We start from the raw sequence: 15,512 nt of genomic DNA on the forward strand, positions 1-15,512 counted from the left end.
GGTATTTGATTATAAATACAAAGCTATGGTTGAAATAAATCTTATATAATTCTGAAAACCATCACTACTGTATGTTATTTTATCGTGTTTAAAACAAGTAATTAAAATATAATAATATGGGGTCGGATTTTACCGAATTGTATGGAAAAAATTGAGTTTGCTGTAACAGTCAGTTCCCCGAAATCGGTCACAAATCTCACAACGGCAACACTGTTAAGCGTCAATATTATTTTATGTACACTCGGTGTGTTGCCATATATCTAAAATCTTAACACATAGACTTCTAGAATCTATAGGTATAAAGGAATGTGTAAAATAGGATTTAGTAAAATTTTAAATCAACTGTTAAATTTTATTTTTATTTTTTTGAAAATATATTTGTACTGGAAAGAATCACTTAGCAGTATAAGTTATGACATTGGCGTCTCCTGTCGACTGTCATCTGTAGATTTTATGAATCACAAGGTGCGACCTACAGAAAAAAATCCATGAATTCAAATAGTTGAGGCGCGTTAGTTTAACTTGGTTCGCTGCGCACGCGCACTTACCAAGATAATTTCAAATAACATGCCGGCAGTTATTGGACATAAAATAAATTATATTTGTGCGTAGTAATAAATTATCAATTCATAAAAAATTACAAGGCATACATTAAAAGGTTGGTAATTAAAGGTAGACTACAATTTAATTCAAATATTTTTTTTTTAACGACAACTTAAATATTTTTTCTGTTAAAAAGTTAGTAGTCTTTTTATATTTGGTAACAGGTTATAAATAAATATTAAGATATTTCTGTAAAAAGTGTATATTATAAATCTAAAATAACATACTCTAAACAAAAATAATGCTTCATGTTATAAAAATATACAAAAATATGGAATGGTATAATTTTTTTACGACTTAAATTTTGTAATTTCCAGCAGATATGGCTTCGCGGGCCCTTCGCGCCCTCCCCCTTTTGTCCTTACTGGCACTGACGACAAATGCGCTGACATTAAATGAAGGTAAACGAATTATTCTTTTTTTGCCTGCCACGTTCCTGTTATATTAAATTAAAAACAAATTTTTAAAATAGAATTGATTGGCGCCAAGTAGCCATTAGAAGTTGTGAAACACGAAGAAAAACGAACGCGACTTGGAGTTGTCCTATTTGTAGAGTCATTAGTAGTGGCGGGAAACTAAATAATAAAAATATTGTGGATTACAATATGAAATAAAAATAACGAAAAGAGTGTCGTCTGTTATAAATAGGTTCTATGACTTCTATGTTGTTTTACTGTCTGTTACTAATTATGGCATAGATTTTTATGAAGTCTAATATAGACTAGGTACTAACATGAATAAGTTCTGGTTTTATTAATTCGTTCGTTAATAAGTTATAATAAAATAAAAGAGCCTTTGTGCACGTATCAATATATTGAATGTAATTGTGTATAATGTTATTCGTAATAGCATTTCTGGTTTAGACTTTTAATTTAAAACAACATACTAGTCGCTTTTTGAAGTTATACTTCTTTAGGCGCGTTATGAAAAATTGACGAGAGTGAAATTTTACGGTGCGCGCGCACCGTGACACAAAATTAACAAAATGAAGTTTCCCACGGAAGATGCTACGGCATTGGACATAATTTAAAAACAACATTCGAATAATAATTGAATTTATCTTACACTTAATGTAAGAGAATAATAATAAATAATTATTTATTTCATTTTTCAAATGTAAACTGAACTTTATTGACTATTATGACTCCTTTTCCAGTCTTTGATTATTAATTTGTTATTAATTATTTGCATGCAATCAAAAACTATTTTTAATAATGCCAAAGAAGTATAACTTCTAACGCGCGTACATACTCGTAAGTACACGCACCCTTTTTTTTGGCATGGCTAATTAAATGGCGCGCGAGTTTATGTAAATGTGTGTGTTTAAGTGAAAGCACATCATTTGGTACTTAAGGTATTATTAAATGGAAAACAATAAGGGCAATAAGTATGGAGGTCAGTAACTTATAATTTTTCAACTCTAAAAATTGCGTCGCAGAGATTGATTTTGTATGGTCCATTTATGTGCCGCTGGTGTCAGTGGGTCATGGCATAGACCATATAGAGCTTGCTCAATAATACCGTACAAATTATTAATACGACCTGATGTCCATATCTTTGATAATATATGACGCTTTTTATTGAAAAAAATTTGGTTGTCTGTAATGTCGGTTATGGACGATAATTTTACGTGATAACGTTATAAGAAAACATTGATGAAAAATTGCATGTGTATTGAATTCAATTATTTTTTTTTGTCTAATACAGAAGTTAATTGAAAATTATTTTTTGAAGCTATACTTCTTTTGGCGCGTGAGGGAAAAATTATGAGAGTAAATTTTTACACAAAAAACCGACACCCTGAAGTAAGCTATAGTCAACATTTTAGTTTTTTCTATTGTTAGTATCGTTTTTTCTTCAAAGAAGTTTAACTTCTAACAAAAAATCTTCCTGTAATTGGATGTCGATTTAACAAATTTATTATATAGAGGAAAAATATGTAAAATATTTATATCTGATTGTTACGAATATTCTTAAAGACTACTGGACCGAATAAAAACATATTTCCCTTGAAAATTACATTATTCTTAAGTAGGCTTTATTTATTTACGAACAATTTTAAAATAAATGACTGGCCTTTAAAGTTATAATCATCATCATCAGCCTCTTTATTTGATAAATTTCTGGACGTATGCCTCCTCCATTTTCCTCCAGTACATTGGCCTCTCTATATACAAGTGTAAAACATATTATAGGACAATACACTGCTGCAATCGAAAAGGAGCTTCGGTATTCCCTAAACTGTAAAGGGATGTGGTTCTTGTGGTATTTTGATAGGAGTTAATAATAGCTTTAATTGTTTGTTTGTGATTTATATATTAATTTTACCGCATTCATTACGCTATAAACATTTGGTTTTGCTTAAAATGAGCGATAGGATAAATTTAGATTTATTATTTTTTGAATATATTAATCGATACGATAGATTTAGATTTATTATTTTTTGAATTTATATCCTAAAAAAAGAAATGAATTAGGATATTATGCTGTTACATGCATCCCAAACCTCATAGTCTCCTATCTAAGGCAGCATACCACCTTGACGTCCGTCGTTCCGAGATAGTCACTTGACTATCTCCCTTTGACTTCAAAGTCAAAGTCAAAAATCATTTATTCATGTAGGTAACACAATATACACTTATAAACGTCAAAAAAAAAAGAAATATGCATTAAATGCTTCTAATTTTACATTTACTACCAGTTCTCAAATCAAGGGCGTAGAACGGAAGAGAAGAACTGGCAAGCTCCGCCACTCTTTTTAATCGCCAAGTTTTTTGTTTTACACAACGTTTGTAAGGAGCTGCAACCATTACACCATGTTCCACATGACATCTTAAGTAATAAATAATAATAAAATAGATTAAAAACAAAGATTTGTCTTCTATCAGCAGGAGGCATGGTGAAATAGGAGCACGTACTTACATTCTCGTGGGAACAACACGCAAATACATAGTCGTAACAAATAAGCTGCAGGTGTACGACAGCATCATGGTCTTTTACTTAAGCTGGATATAACGATGTCTCCAGAGTGGGCTAAGAAATGCTTCACAATAGCGCATACCTCAAGAAACAGCCTGCACGATCCATTTAGATGGGCAACTTATGAATACAGCAATCCCCTATATAGCGCGATATTTGCCCCCTATAACGCGGTGTTTACCCCACAACGCGGAGATTTCTCTAGTTTAATTTTTGTAGTGTGAAATGTATAATGATTTGTCAAGTCAATTATTCGTTTTTCGTACTTTTGCACCAGTTTCAATTATATTAAATTCTTGTTCCTAGGTTTTGTATTGTTCAAAAAAACGGTTTTACGACAATACTCCTACAACGTGATTTAATATAACGCGGTCCGGACGTTTTCATAGAACATATTTGACAATTGTATACCAAGATGTGTACGCTATATCAGTATTTGAACTTTCTTCACTGCTTTATACATCTACTCTGGGTGCAAATAAACACGGCATAAACGTGCAGCCTTGCAAATTTTGCCTTTTCTTGTCTCGAACTTTCTTGTTATATTCAAGTCTTTCAATGGCTTCAGCGTCAGCAAGACAACAAAGGATTTAATAAATTCATTTTCGTTTTAACGACGTACTTACTCATTTAACTTTTTCCATGTTTTGCCTTTGAGATTACGATATTATTTTCTAAATTATGTAATGGGTATATATATATTAAATGTCTATAATTGGATGAATATTTGCCCATTTCCAATTGGACGAAATCCCGCGAGCGACAGCTGGAATAAAAGTGAATCCATTTTGTATCGACGTTGTCACTGTATTGTTTTAAAACATTTTTTTTTAAACATTTGTAGTGTGGCAGAAAATATTTTTACATACTGTTATTTCATGATTTTAATTTTTAATTATTATTATAAGATGATATGGTTTTTTTAGATAGTTGGGAATGCAAAACCTTCTGTATCTTCAGTTAAAAAAAATTAACTACGCAAACGGGTGTATAAATAAAATGTGTTAAAGTTGGTAACACGTTTGTTATCATGTAGTTTTCGTATAATATAATGTTAGCAAAAATTGTACAAAAATCTTATGGTGGTACAGTCTAATACATATTCTGCCACACATAATGGAGTGCAAATTTGTCTTAAAAGGTAGAATTTTACATAGAAATTACATATTACATTAAATTACGAACATTATAGTCAATTATATTATTTTATCACTACATCATCACATTATTAAAATATATTATTAGATTATCAAATTAATATTAATTATATCGTTTCACTCAAATAATCAATAATAAATTGTTTCCAAAAGTTTTTTTTAATTTATTTATAAGTTCTAAAACAATGTGTTGCATAAAATTATACACATACACATAAATTATGTTAGTAAATAGAAAAGTAGTATATTAAGTCGATTTTTAAAAATTCCAGATAAATTTTTGTCATAACCAATTTCTCCCCATGTCTCAGCAGTTGTCCATTCCCGTTTAAAAATATTTATGTTTCTGTGAACGATTAAGCACGATTGAACATTTCTATAGCTAATACCATACTCAGATGTTTACTCTTTACAAAACTTAACTACACAAGGAAATATCTAATGCTCTATCTCGGCCGTCAAGTGCACAGTTGGTGGTGACATCATAATCTTGAATTATTAGTTTCCACCCACCCGCAGCCCAGAATTGACACCAAACGGAATTTATGCATATATCTTGCAACGGAAATTGCACTGTTTAATTTATTGCATCTCTAGTTATATTTAGCAAGGGTTAGGTCGGGATCGGCAATTTGTTCAAAACTTATTTTGAAATTATTCGTCATTGTCGTAGAATAGTGACGGATCCGACAAATAGTAAACTTTACGTTACTTTTATGTTATAACTTTAATTCATATTCTGTTATTATGAAAATTGGCATACAAGCAAACATAAGGATCTGTTTAGAATCTCTTAACTATCTAGCATTGCTCACTAAAGTTTCTCCGTATCTCATAATAGTACATAACATAAAAACCTTAGTGAACGAATATTTGAAAGTTTTGAAACTTAAATTACATTTGAGATACAGACACGTTAATGTGAGATTAAACTAAGCGTAAGAAATGTGAATAATTACTGACGTTTCTGCTCGAGATAATCGTATCCTTAAAAGACGGAAATCTCGCTTGGGAGGCAATTTAACGTAGGCCGCGAAAGATCCTTCAGATAACGTTGATTTACCGACTTTTTGATCTTCAAACAATACTTTACATCTGTCTACACTAAAGCAGTTTATCTAGAAATGTTTGTATGTGAAAATTGAATGGTTTCTACGTAAAAAAGGATTCACATATAGTCAAGTATAGTTTAAAAATTGAGCAGTGTAGACCTAGTGTCTTCAGCGTGCCACTCTCATACCTAAGGTCGTAGGTTCGATACCGGGCTGTGCACCAATGGACTTGTTTTCTATCGGCGCATTTAACATTTGCTCGAACGTTTAAGGAAAACATCGTGAGGAAACCGACAAATCTTAGACCCAAACAGTCGACGGCGTGTGTCAGGCACTGGAGGCTGATCACCTACTGGCCTATTAGATTTAAAAATGATCATGAAATAGATTCAGAAATCTGAGGATCAAGACCTAAAGAGGTAGCGCCACTCATTATTAGTTTATAGTTTAAAAATCTTCTTAGGCTATAGGGACACACTGTGATTCATATTGTTGGTTTCCCGTTTTCAATTCACGATTCTCAATGCACGATCACATATTTATTTTATTTTTGCTCTCAAACAACACATATTACAAGGAGAACAATCAGATACTTAAGGTTATATAAAGGATGTATCTGTGAAAATATTATTAGCTTCGTCACAATCGAGGATGTATTTAATAGAAAAATAAGCTTTCTATGAATTGAGCGGCTTATGTTAAGCGAATCTAATTTATATTAGTGCTTTGTTTGTTGTTTTTAAATCGGGTAAAATTAAATCGCATTTTGTATAATATACTGTATTTACAAGTTTCTTAACTTACATTAGTAAATTTGTTTTAATATTCTTTTTATTAACTTATTATTTTGTAAAATTACTTTTGTAGAGTTAATAATACGTATTTTACATATATAACGTCATTTAATCCTGTGAATCCTCTACTGGTAGTCATTAGATTTGATGATGGCATGATGATTAACGGCCATCAGTGTATAATTGAAGCTAAGGTTAAGTGATATCACATCATTAGCACGTATAATCGAATTATACACTCGCCTTAACAATTAACTTTTGTGTGGAATCTTTGTCAAACTGTATCATACCATTATTTCGTACACGTTATTACACGCTATTTTTTCTATACAATATCTTTATATTAAATACTAGCTGCCCCCGCGAACTTTGTTTCTCCTTAATGTGATTTTACTTAGCCTACCTTTTTAGTACAAACCAACATGGAACATTTTGCTATGCTACCCCAGAGACTGTTCGGTTTTTCGGAATGAAAACTTATTAGGTTTTTCTGTGAATTTTGGAATTAAGGATTGATCGTAGAGGGTAGATTAAAATTAAGGGTTGTATGTATTTTTGTATGTTGTATCATAAAAAAATAAATACAAAACATTTTGTCTACAAAATAAAAATTGAAATTTTGGGGTGGACACTGGACACCCCTTATCACTTAAGGGTTTGAAATATAAATAGTAGCCGATTCTCAGACTTACTTAATATGCATAAAAAAATCATAAGAATCGGTCAAGCTGTCTCGGAGGAGTATGGGAACGAACATTGTGACACGAGAATGTTATATATTAGATTAAAAATTTAAATTACTGTTCGAAATCATAGCGAAGTTAGAATACAAATTAAAAAATCGTTTCCCATTTTAATGTTGATAGCACAAGTCTTCCGTATATGTTATTGTCATTAACTATCATGTTTTTCTCATTACAATTTCGAATTCACAAAACACTCGTAACAGATGGCAAGATAGGCTGATTGTAATACTTTATCCGGTTGGTGACAAGGCGCCAGATTCGTTTACAGGTCGCTATATAAGGTTTTGCCCACGAATTTATGGTAATGTTGAAATCCCACATAGCGATTGTTTGTAATCGTATCTGTTGAACATTTGTTTAAAACCTGCGGTTATGTTTCGTTATTATCATTGCTTAATTCAGATTTCGCTTGCCCCGTGGGACAAAGTCGTAAAAGTAAAATGTAATTTTCACGAAAAATAAAAGAAGGTAATTCTATTATTTAAACTTGGTGATGGGCTACTGAACAAATCCCTTTAAATTAAAACTGATATGTTAAATCACAATCAATACATGTACGCACTCCATCGATTAAGTAACGAATAATCGATTAATAATATTAATAAACCCAACTTAAGCTAACCTCTTAAAGTAGCAAAGATCTTTTTTACTTACCATTAAATTATGGGTGAGCCTAAATTAGGATTATAAATCTCTAAACGCTTAACTTCTGAAATTCCTCTATTTATAAAAGTAATAAGAGCACCAAAACTGTTAAAGATAATTTTAAAGATTTAGATATTTAGTATCGAAAATTGATACATTTCTGTAATTGTTTAATAATTTAACAAGAAAACTGATATGACATCATTTTAATATAAAACAGGCTATTTTCTTTTTCTGCTAGCTAAATTAGCGTTTATACTGTTATATAAATACATAAAATAAAGGTTTTAACATATATATATTTGAAGCCCTGCTCAAATGAATGATATTGAATGGCAGGTAACGGGGTAGGGTAAAAAGTGCAGCTTATACGGTCTTCCTGTGATGCGAACCGGCTAATCGTCGATACAGCTATTACAAGTTGCTGATAAACGGTATAACTACTTTACTGATACATATAAGATACGGAATGTGGTCTTGTGTTTGCTATGGGATAATTTTATTTGCCCTAGGACTAAGCGGTCATATCAGAAATTCACAGACTACCAAGTCACGACATGAGTATGAATGGTCTCCTTCCTAAAAGGCTGCATCAACTTACACGGTTGTCCATGGGCTAAAGTAGCTTTAAAGGCCTTTTGTGGCTGTACTGTGGGCGCGTTTGCCATGTTTTATCATTTTTAACAATGATAAAGAGCGCAAGACTTAACGGTAATTACGAACTATTTTGACAAAAAAAAAATTGATTTAAAAAAACCAAATCGGCTGGCATGGCAAAAAATGTGGTATAATAAAGTTTATTGTTATTTAAATTTTATAATATTACGCGTAAGTCCATCTTTTTCGTCTTAGTTTAGTCATTATAATTTAATAACATCAAAGTCAGATTAGTTTGAAAACATTATGTGGGTTATTTGATTTGTTGCTAGATCTACTAAATCTACAAATTAACAGACTTTTACTTTTTTTTCTGTAGTAGCTTCATACTAGCGCTATTGCACTGACATATATTATATCTTAATATTAGAGAAAGAAAAAGGCTAGTCAGAATATACATTTAAAATTTCTGTGTGCAAATAGACTTGTGATGAAGCATTTGTACACGTGTTGCAAAATGAAAATAAAGGAAACATCTTTCCGCACAAAAACGACGACTTGCGGCGTGTGTCATCTGTGTTAAGAATAGCTTCTGGAAGCTGTAGTTTAACTCTTAACCCGGTTAATTCGAAGTTATCTTAAGTTTAACTCGAAGAATTCTCTCTTATCTTCAAAATTAATTTAAATTCTCAGGTCCTTATAACTATATGTTACATAATATATTATATATAATAAAAATCTTCTACATAAAGACTTCTACGCCCTTGATTTGGGAACTGGCAGAAAATGTAAAATTAGAAGCATTTAATGTTTATTTCTTTTTTGACATTCAAAGTGTACATTATTACATGATTATTATTACATTATTAGTTACCTATATGATTTTTGACTTTTGACTTGCCCATATCCTATCCTACTCAAATGATAATTCAACAATATTCAACAATATTAATAACAAAATTCTGTAATTGATGTATTTTCTTGTTCTTTTGTATTGCGTTGTAATACTATATAATAAACCGTTAGATTGGCTTTTAGTTTATTTTTTTATTGTGTTACTTGTAATTTTATTTTTGTTGATTTCCAGAAAGAGACCGCTGGTTAGCGATATAGCCGAGGGGGCTTTGCATCGCTATTCATTTTTGTTTTGTTTTTATTTCAATATAACGAATGTGTCCAAGTAAATGTGCGTTTGAAGAACCTTAATCTTTCCAGAAGACCTGCATATGCATTGCATTGCAACCAACATTTTCAAGGCCTGACGAACAATACGTAAATTTGAATATCTAACGAAATGGAAATACCCACGTTGAATGTACCAACTAAGCTATGAAGGGCCCCTAGTAAAGTCTAAAAATAAATTTTAAAATCTATCTAAGAGTTAGCGTCGTTCCATATATAAATGTCTTAAACGTTTAGCAATAGCTTATCAACAACGTAAATAATATTTAATATCTTCTAGTTCATTGGGTTAAAGTACTGTTATCTGTAATTCACGAATTGTAATCACATCATGAACTATGACATGCGCTGAATATTCACTAGGAAATGCTTATCGACTTCAAATTACTATTGTTTTCATAAATTATTATTAACCGTCTACGTTATATTAAATATTATAGTAAATTTTGTGTCTTATATATTTTAACGTTTATAATAACTTGGCTGGCTTAGCCTGGTAGGGATCGTTCACGCCGACCCTCTTAAAAAAAATCTGTGTCGCTACAACCTTTTTTAGGTTTCTGGGCTTCAAATTTCTGTATCTGTTTCATGATCATTTGGCAATCTAACAGACAACTAGGTGATCAGCCTCCTGTGTCTGACACACACCGTCAACTTTTTTGGTCTAAGGCAAGCCGGTTTTCTCACGATGTATTCCTTCACTGTTCGAGCGAAAGTTAAAAAAAATCTATGCATCTAATGACGGGGCCTAAACCTCATCTTTTATATCAAACAGGTACTAAATGACTGCTTTTTACTATCTGAAGTACTAAATACTTTTGTAACTGAATTCCGTTTTACTAACGAAAATAAATAATTTCGTAAATAAATTTAATTATGTGTAATAAAATAACTTTAACTCTCACTCACTAAACAACTATTCTGTACAAATAAAATATTAAAGTACTTTCATTTCCTAACTTAGATGCAACGAACGACGCCATAGCTGCAGCATCAGCAGGCGAAGATAGAGAAGTGGCGATTCTCCTTCAAGGACCTCACGACAGGACAGCGAGAAGAGAGGAACTGTTGCACGGCAAGACTACAGAAGAGAGCGCTTTCTCACTTTTCTATAACAGCAAGAGTAATAAAGGTAAACTGTGAAGTTATTTTAATTTCGTCAATATTTTATTATATTTTCTCTCTCATATTTGAGTTGTTTATTGTTACACACACAAATGTCTGATTAACTAATACTTGTAAATTTTACTATCCATCTAATTTAGCAGTGTACGGAATAAATAATAATAAAAGAAGAAATCGAAACTATTACAGTACTTACTTTAAAAGTTTTAAAATTAAACTAACTTACAGTTAACACTAACTTCTAACATTAAGCTTCGTGTAATCTGGAAATTGTAGTTGAAATGTTTCTTGTTTTATACTATGTCTTGTCTACTACTCTCAGTACCTTAATTAATAAAATTGCATCCACCTTTGTAACAGTTTCATTTCTCTTTTCGTCTTAACGTAAACACAATTTAACAGAAAGAGACAAAAGAACGAGTAAAAGAGAGCAGTAAGACCGATTATTTATTTTTAAATAACGTTGTTTTTTTATTTAGTCTCAAATTTTGAGGTTATGATAGACTATTTTGTATTAAATTAATAGGAAAGAATATTCCTTAGCCTCATTTATATTGTATTTAAAAACGCGTAACGATCCATCACTTGACACCGTAAGCGACTGATGGCAACAGCAGACTTTAGCGATGATTGAAAGCTCACATCACAAAATCAATAAGCGATGATATTGCCTGCTATTTTTAGCTCATAGCTACATACAGATGTAATATCAGCAATTTACCGAATTTAGTTATAAAAAGTACAAGAGTAATTATACACGCATGGAAAAGATTTATACATGTATATCTGTTAAAAATGATTATTTTACATTTTGTAACTATACAGTATAATAATAAAAATATGTAATTAAAAATTAGAAAATTAAAACGAATATAAAAAGCTAAGTCCCTGTGGCTCTTACCTTTAATACTGGTAGCATTTCCTCGCCGTATTGCGATACTTATTCGTTGAGCGAGGAAAGCACCAGCTCTGGGGTCACCGGTACTATGTACCAGGCGTCAACTGAAATCTTTATTTAGTGCCTGTGCACTTGAACTCCATGGATTTCTACTCCAAAGGGAACAAAATGGAAGTTGAAGGAAAGACTCTTATATTTGAGCTGTTTATTATTTTAGAAACCTTAGTTCCTAGGAACTTACTTGATTACATCAAATAGAAACCTAAACCTCATTAAGGGCGTAATACACAAAATTACGTTTACGATTACGTTACGACTATCCTGTTTTCAGTTTCTCTGGAAAGTCTGCACGGAGGTCACCTCAAGTCAGTATCGTGGGGCCTAGGATCACATCCAAGGGAGACCCTACTTCTAATTGTGACTCACGAGAAGGTCAAACTATACGTAGGATGTCAACCCTTACACTGGCACCCAATGTCGGGCAGACACGATATCTTGAGTTTGCTGGCGAATAAAAAGTTTAAATTGGTAAGTTATTATAAAAATATTTGGGGAGAAAAAAATCAAAAGACAAAACGTCGGGTATTGTTTCAGTAGCATAAGTCCAAAGGAAATACCTATCGTATATTCATAATACAGTAATAAAGTAAATTGGTTTTTGATGTAATGTAGTTTTTCTGATATGTATATTTAAAAAAACCAGAGGCGCCTTTTTAGGTCTGTGCCTAAGATGTCTGAATCTGTTTCATTATTCAATCTAATAGGTGATCCGCCTCCTGTGCCTGACACACGTCGTCAACTTTTTGCCACTAAGGCAAGCCGGTCTCCACACGATGTTTTCCTTCATCGTTCGAGCGAATGTTCAATGCGCACATAGAAAGAAGGTCCATGGTGCACAGTGGATCGCATCTACAACCTCAGGGATGACAGTCGCACGCTGAAGTCACTAGGCTAACACTGGCTGATATAATTAGTTTGCCTGAGAATATAGATTTCCATTTACTGCCTGTTCCTGATACAGATTTTACTCTTATCGAATTCGGGCGTGAGACTATTTTTATTGTTTCGGATTCGAAAGATTCAAGATATCTTATCTTCTAGTACCACGAAGAAAATGCTCCCGTCGACATACACGGCAGTGAGAAAGCGGCCCTTTCCTCCCTCAATTGTGACCAACTCAGTCCTCCTACTCTTGTAACAGTAGACTCAGATGTGGAGGAAGTCAAAGATTTTATTGCCAGAGAAGAGAGACTTAAAAGGGAAGAAATGCAAGGAGATGATTATAGAACGAATTATATAGATCCAAATATTTTGCCGGCGGCCCAGCCCACTGTTCCACCAAGAGGAGACATACCTAATATGGATATTGAGTCGTGTGATGGTAAGTTTTAGAATTTATTGTGCTTCTGATCAAGCAAATTGTTTTAGATATTTGATTTTATATACAGAATTTTATTGTATGCACTTTTGAATACAATTTTTTGGTCAAACAAACAGTAGGCTGACTCGCAAGGCCTGGGCATAATAAATGGGCTAATAAAAACAATAAAAATAAATAGATACACAGTTATCACTCAAGGGGATTTAGGAAATTCATTTATTATCATAGCTAAAATCGAAAACTTAAGATTATTCAACAAGTAGATATAAAAAATATAGCCCCTTTAACTGCTGAATTTTTAGAATCAGTTCAGAAAATTCTAGAATTACAAGCCTCGAATTCATTGGCGAATTTATTAAAAGAAACATGACGTAACGTACAAATTCTACCATTAACACAATTTCCAGATGAAGTGGTCCGTCACCTCAAGTTATTAAGGGAGACGATTGAGTTACTGCGACGAGAACTAGGAGACCAGAAGGCGACCATAGACAATCTCCGAAACCAAATGAGGATTTGCTGCAGTCGGCCTTCAATACCTATCGAGAGATGTTCCGGCTCTTCGTGTTACCCTGGTTATACTAATTACTAAAAATTATTACTTCCCTAATTCTAGAAAGTTTCAACATTAATCACTGTCTTTCTTATCATTTTTGGTGTTACTTAAATTATAAACTAAATTGGAAATCAGTTAAATCTAAATTGACCGCTAGAGAATTTTAACGTGTGCATAACTTTTTGCGTTGTATAAATGTCTTTTAATAATTTATTTCTAAATATTTTGAGTCCTACTTAGCTTTCCCCTAATTAGCAAGGTTGTATCTAGCGGTGAATTTTAAGGTAAATCAAGCAACTTGTGGGTTTTGTATTAAATGAATTTCGCAATAATCACGTTTTATTTGTTGCCCTTCCTAAGGACCGAGACAGAGTTTCGTCGCCCACGTAAGTTTCAGTTGCTTGATTGGCCTTGGCTCCACCTTAAATGGTTTCTTTAATTATTCAACTTTTGCGGGCCCACGAGACTCTGTTTTAAGGCAAAGTGTTTCCAAGCAAAAGTCTTATTATTTATTAATTAAAATACACTCGCAGGCTAATAAAGTGTGGGGCGGTTCTTTAAAGCTTGCTTTTAAATGAACTGTTTATGGACTCTTTGGTAGAAGTACGGTATATTAAAAAACCTACCAAACTAAGACAAAAACCATTTTACTATATCGTTGCGTTAACGCGAATACTAAAATAATAAAAACTTCATTAGCATATTTTTTTATTTATTGTGAGATTCTCGACGGCAGTTAACAAAGCTTTCAAAAATTTGTTGTTGTGAAATAGTAAATTTGGTGAGCCTGTTTTCAAGATATACGTCAAAATTTATGTCAAAAAAAGGTCGACTTTAGATATGGCTACGTAAATTTATTCAGGAACCAATTCGAAATATTACCTGAAATTGTATTTTTTTAAATATTTATTAATTTTCTTCTAACTTACTAAATGGTTGCTAAATAACTTATCTTGCCCTAATGTCAGTTTTGGTAAATGAAAATTAGGAGTTCGCTTAGTTTTTATTTTAAAAATTAATTTTATAAAACATATGAACATTGACAGCCATTTGACAGCTGATGGTCCTGACAAGATCAACGATATTAAAGTCCTAAAAACTACATTATATAATATAGTTGACATATAAATTAATTTAAAAATCCTTACTTTACGAAGTTAGTTAAACTCGAATACATATACAAACAAAGATTTATCTTAATCCAACCACAGTTAATACAGGAAATAATAATAATAGTAACTTACTGATAAGATAGTTGTACAGTTGCTAATAAATAAATTAATGCAAGTTAAATACGCTATCAGAATAATATAGTATAATTAATATAAATAACCAAAAATGTGTTGTCATGATGACTGACATGGTCAAAACAAGGTCTGACGCTGTTTTTCCGATATTCCCAATGGCAATATAGGATAGGAAAATCACATTACATTAGTTGCATTATTATTTGTAATAATAATAAAATTTATTGCCTACAAACAAATTTCAACTATTAATGGAATACGTCACAATTAAATGCCCCGCCCCGCCCATTTTTCACTTGTTTATTTATTTTTATTGTAACATTTTCTACTTTAGTTGTTCTTCTCAATGATGCTTTCTTTATTATATCTATTCTTCCCTACCATTCATCGTTCCTGTAGCGTTGTATGCTGCACTTGAATAGGCGAGTTTGAGATCCATATGTTAGTGCAGTAGAAGTATTGAGAAGCTTTCTTTTAATGACCATGTCGTTCGTGATCGTTTTCTTAATTTTCATGACTTAAAATGATTGTTACTTCTATGTAAATATTT

At 32.0% G+C, this 15,512-nt stretch overlaps 1 protein-coding gene across 3 annotated transcripts in view; it reads left to right on the plus strand.

Moving 5' to 3' along the window:
* Nucleotides 1-485: 485 nt before the first annotated feature.
* The window catches only part of LOC125058637 (cartilage oligomeric matrix protein), a 29,855-nt gene continuing 14,828 nt past the window's right edge, over nt 486-15,512 (plus strand). For 2 of the 3 annotated variants that reach the window (XM_047662760.1, XM_047662771.1), the window contains exons 1-6: nt 486-658; nt 921-1,004; nt 10,720-10,887; nt 12,110-12,306; nt 12,880-13,159; nt 13,567-13,734. In XM_047662760.1, coding sequence (XP_047518716.1) covers nt 926-1,004; nt 10,720-10,887; nt 12,110-12,306; nt 12,880-13,159; nt 13,567-13,734 — 892 coding nt within the window. In that variant the 5' untranslated portion in view covers nt 486-658; nt 921-925. The remainder of the gene's footprint in view (nt 659-920; nt 1,005-10,719; nt 10,888-12,109; nt 12,307-12,879; nt 13,160-13,566; nt 13,735-15,512) is intronic. The other variant, XM_047662767.1, reaches the window with a different exon arrangement.

The sequence above is a fragment of the Pieris napi genome, chromosome 2 (genome assembly GCF_905475465.1).
Source record: "Pieris napi chromosome 2, ilPieNapi1.2, whole genome shotgun sequence".
Taxonomy (NCBI): Eukaryota; Metazoa; Arthropoda; class Insecta; order Lepidoptera; family Pieridae; genus Pieris; species Pieris napi.